Source organism: Myotis brandtii, unplaced genomic scaffold (assembly GCF_000412655.1).
Source record: "Myotis brandtii unplaced genomic scaffold, ASM41265v1 scaffold642, whole genome shotgun sequence".
In the NCBI taxonomy this organism is placed as follows: Eukaryota; Metazoa; Chordata; class Mammalia; order Chiroptera; family Vespertilionidae; genus Myotis; species Myotis brandtii.
Genome location: NW_005370473.1, coordinates 189,609 through 194,455, shown reverse-complemented (window position 1 = coordinate 194,455; position 4,847 = coordinate 189,609). Strand labels below are relative to the sequence as shown.

The window sequence follows — 4,847 nt, the reverse complement described above, 5'->3', positions numbered from 1 at the left end:
GTGGCCGCCGCCAGCCGTCTTCCAGCAGCACTCGCACCACGTCTGAGCAAGTGGTGCGACGAGAGAGCCCGGACACCAACTTCTCCTCCTGGCAGATCCACACGGATATCTTCTTCTCCGAAGGGTCCATAGCACAACCTGGACGCAGGTGGCGGACAGCCCGGCCGCTCTGGGATAGGACAGGAGCCCGAGACCCTCGCCCCCGTCAGCACGGACCCTTCTCAGCTGTGCACCGGGTCAAGCGCGGGCGTGGGCTGGAGAGGCTGCAGCTGGGATCGGCCGGACGGCGCTTGCTCCCAGGGCAGTGTGCCCGGGATCGGGCTCCCACCGCTTTGGCTCTGCCCAGGGTTGCTGGGGCCTCCCTCCAGGTTTTGCTCCTCCCCACATGGCTCCTCCCCCTCCCGCCCTCAGTGCCCAGAGAGCCGCGATCCCGGGAGGCGCAGCGCCCAGACCCGCCCCTCTGCGGCGTGCTGTTCGCTTTAGGAGGTTTGGTCCCCTCTGCAAACACGCCGCTCATTTGCGCGTGGGCTCGAGAGAGGGTCCCCTCCGCTGCAGAGCCTGGAGCCCGTGCCTAGGCGGGATCAGCTCTGTGTCTTCCCACGGCCTACCGGCTTCTCTCCTAGTGTCTAGGGCTCGCCCGACAAATGTTGAGGTGACTTTCCCGCCCTCCTAGACACGGCTTCTGGCCCCTCCTGGCAGCGCCATCTGAGGAATGCCCCTTGCACAGACAGGGAAGCCAAGGCAGTCAGTGCCTCTAGCAGAGACTCTGTAACCGCACTCGGTGACTTTCAGCTGAGAACTCTAAATGCTGCCTTAAGTAGTCGCATATTTAAGGAGAACAAGATGGACAATGAAATTCATGGGAAGGACAGGGGTATGGGTCTGAGAAATGCTTCACTGGGCAATTTCGTGGTTGTAGGAACATCATAGAGCGCACTTACACCATCCTAGATTGCATGACTTTCTACACACCTGGGCTGTATAGCCTATTGCTCCCAGGCTACTAACTTGTACAGCATGTTACTGTACTAAATACTGTAGGTTATTGTAACAGTGGTGTTTGTGTATCTAAACATAGAAAGGTACAGTAAAAATAAGGCATAAAAGATACTTTTAAAATGATACACCTGTATAGGGCACTTACCATTAATGGAGCATGCAGGACTAAGTTGCTCTGGGTGAGTCGGTGAAAGGTGAGCAAATATGAAGGCCTAGGACATTATTGTTCTTGACAAAAGGTGGCTGGCCCCAAGCCAATTCCAACAGCAGTCCCCAATCTGAGGTGCCCTAAAAGGAGAAACTTTATTCAGGTGAACAGTTCAAAAACTGGTAAATGTGTCCTCTGACGGAAACTGAAAATACTCTCCCAAAGGCCACTAGGGAAGCCCGCTTATATAGAGAAAGTGCCTGACCTGGCTCCTGATTGGTCCATTTTTATGCAAACGAGGAATCCAAATGTGCTTAGTTTGATTGGTCCAAATAGCACTGTCCTGATTGGTCATAAACACCTGTTCTGATTGGTCACTGTGGAGTTGCTCTGATTGGTCAGTAAAGATGCAAATGATGCTATGGCTGTGTAGTTCTGATTGGACAGGGCAGGTCTCAGCCCATTGGTTAAAAGATGATTCCAGGAACACCTTTATAAGGGTGGGCTTACCGGACATGAACACGATGCAGAAGACTTGCAGGTCAGTCTGCAGCTTTTCTCTGAAATGAAGTATATGTCAGAGGCCCTGGTCAGCTAAGGCTGCTAGACTCTGATTATGAATTTAAGCCCAATTAACCACCTGGAGTCCTTCTTGGCAGGTATACACTAAATTTATAAAACAACATGAGAGTACATCAAGCACAAGAGGAAATGATACAATCAAGAGACTTGGTAAACACGAGATGTATGATGCTGCTGTAAGTGTAACACAGCATACTGTTTTACAGAGGACATTTTTAAATAAGTAGAACGAACAAACTACAAAATAATGATTAAAAGCATAGTATAGTAAATATGTAAACCTGCCACACAGTTGTTTATTATCATTATCAAGTATTATGTACTGCACATCATTGTATGTGCTATATTTTTGACTTTTTTTAAAAAAAATCCTCATCTGAGGATATTTTCCCATTATTTTTAGAGAGAGTGGGAAGGGAGGGGGGAGAGAGAAACAACATCTACTGGTTGCTTCCAGCACAGGATCGAGCCTGAAACTGAAGTACGTCTCCTTGACCTGAATCAAGTCCAACCTCCCAGCAGAGCTTGTACACCCTCAAGATCTGACGTCAGCTTTACTCTCAGCCTGTACACTCCAGCCACCCCTTGTTCATACTGTTCTCTCTGACATAAGCTACTCCTCTCAGGCAGCCTAAGAAACATTCCTAAATCGCCCTCCCACCCCACCCCCCTGCAGTTGGATCCAATTGAAAGTCAAGTGCAAATGGTTGCCTCCCAGACAGGAGCTTAGTATCCTTTCTCATCTACTATTCCTGATGCCTAACAGAGAGCACATAGATTCAGTGAGTTCCCTGAGCCAGAAAAATATACAAGCTTCATCACAGGCGAAAATATACAAAAATGTATTTATAACTTGGGGGGATACATTCATAAACAGGACATAAACATGCAAAATTCATAAAAGAAAGAATCAATAAATATGTCCAGCTCAAAATGTAAACCTTCTTACTGAAAAAATACACAAGGATATCCTACACAATTATAAAAAGCCGAATAATAACCCAGGAGGGAATATTTGCAGCATAAATACCAAAAGATTAGGATTTGGGATGTATAAAGAACTCCCAAAATTTAGTTTTAAAAAGTATCAGGCAATACTATGTAAAGTGGGTGAAGAGTAGGTAAAGAGGAAACAAATGGCCAAGAAATATGAAATAATGCTTCACTGGACCAGAAATCAGGAAAATATAAATTTAAGTGAAACAAGATGCCCTTTTTCTGCCAGGAGATTGGCAGCATTTAAAAAATATATAACATCATTGGCAAAGATGAGGGGATATATCCTCTCATACACCACTGGTGTAAATCAATGTATCTACTTTGGTAATGTCTATTAAAAATAAAAAATGTGCATACTCCACATCTCAGCAATTTCACTTTATAGTATCTACCTTAGGAAAACACCTGTGTGCTCAGAAAGCAGGAATGGGGTGTGCACTAACCCATTTTTGTTTTAGCAAAACAATGGATACAATCAAAAAGTTCAACAATAAGTGGATGGCTGATAGATGGGGGTACATCCACAATCTGAAGTCTCGGCATGACTTAAAGCCAGTAAATTAGATTTATATATAGGCAATAATAAACCTCAAAGATGCATTGTTCAGTGCAAAAGGCAAATTTCAGAGTGATGTGTATGATGGGATCCCATCTCTCTTTAAAAACATATACACAAAGCATCCTATATAATAAAAGGCTAATATGCAAATTGACTTAACAGAGGAACAACCAGTCGCTATGACATGCACTGACCACCAGGGGGCAGACGCTCAATGCAGGAGCTGCCCTCCCCCCCCCCCCCCCCCATGGTCAGTGCACATCCACAGGGGGAGTGCTGCTCAGCCAGAAGCCCTGAGCTGGGCTCATGGCAGCGCTAAGGATGTCCAACTGACGGCTTAGACCCACTCCCTGTGGGGAGTGGGCCTAAACCATCAGTTGGACATCCCCCAAGGGCTCCAGACTGTGAGAGGGCGCAGGTGAGGCTGAGGGACCCCTCCAAGTGCATGAATTTTGTGCACCGGGCCTATAGTATATTCATAAAGTCACACTGTATGTTTTCTAGAGGTACAGATATCAGTGTGTCTGCATAGAGCAAGGTATGGAAGAATATTCACCAAATCAAAATCAGTGAATCCCTCCTGGAAGAATAAGGCATTTGCAGAGGGAGAGGCTCACAGAGGAAGTTAGCTTCATCTGCAATGATTTTACAAGACGGATTTAGGCACATATTACTTAATTATGCAATTATAGTATATGATTTTCAAAAGGGGAAGGGTGTGGGTTGGGATCACTAAGTTCTGGTTCTCCTTTAGACCTCCCCTTCTGCGGACGCCACCCAGGATAAGTGGCATCTCTGTTCCCTGTCATCTGAGGGAACGTCTATAATCCACTCTGTATTTCAAAGGGTTGTGAAGGTTAAATGCGCTACCAGCTGAGGAGGAGTCTGGTTGAGTACCTGGTTTAAAGAATGTGCTTCTCACTGGAGCTTTTCTTGCTTTTGCGGGTGAGCTTTTAAGAAGACAACCCCGTTCTCACAGTGGCAACAGAGACATTTGCTGTAAGTCTTCACTTTGGATTTCAAGAGTGGCATGTCATTTTACACTGTGGTTTTTTCTTCATTTATCTTTCTAACACCTATGAAAGGCAAGACCTAATTCCCTTGCCCATGAGAAAACTGAGGCCGAGGGGAAGGAATTGGCTGTTTCCCAGCTTGCAAAGCTCTGTGGGAGCTGGTACTTGGTCTGGAATTTCTACCCGTCCAATCTGTCAGTCACGGTTCATGGCAGCGTGGAACACCCAAAACAGAAACTTCCGCCCTTAATTACACTGAGCCGTGCAGAAGTGTGACTGGGCCTCACGATCTGAAGCAGTTCCTCATAATGATTAACCACAGAAAATAACCCAGCCAATTGTGTTTACGGAAACATTTGGTCGCTCTCAGATGCTTTGGGGAAAACGTGGGAGCTGCCACACTCATTCATATCATTCTTGACCAAACCGAGCTCCCAGCTGGGACGGAGATGCTGGGCTGTCATCCTTGAGACCTTGCTTTTTTTTTTTTTTTTTTTTTTTTTTTGGATTTTTTTTTTTTTTTTTTTTTTTTTTTTTTTTTTTTTTG

General features: G+C 45.8%; 1 protein-coding gene across 1 annotated transcript in view; it reads right to left on the bottom strand.

The window, feature by feature from the left end:
- RASSF10 (Ras association (RalGDS/AF-6) domain family (N-terminal) member 10) overlaps positions 1-1,498 on the bottom strand; it is a 6,904-nt gene extending 5,406 nt beyond the window's left edge. The window contains exon 1 of the mRNA XM_014528598.1: positions 6-1,498. Coding sequence (XP_014384084.1) covers positions 6-130 — 125 coding nt within the window. The 5' untranslated portion in view covers positions 131-1,498. The remainder of the gene's footprint in view (positions 1-5) is intronic.
- Positions 1,499-4,847: the final 3,349 nt, after the last annotated feature.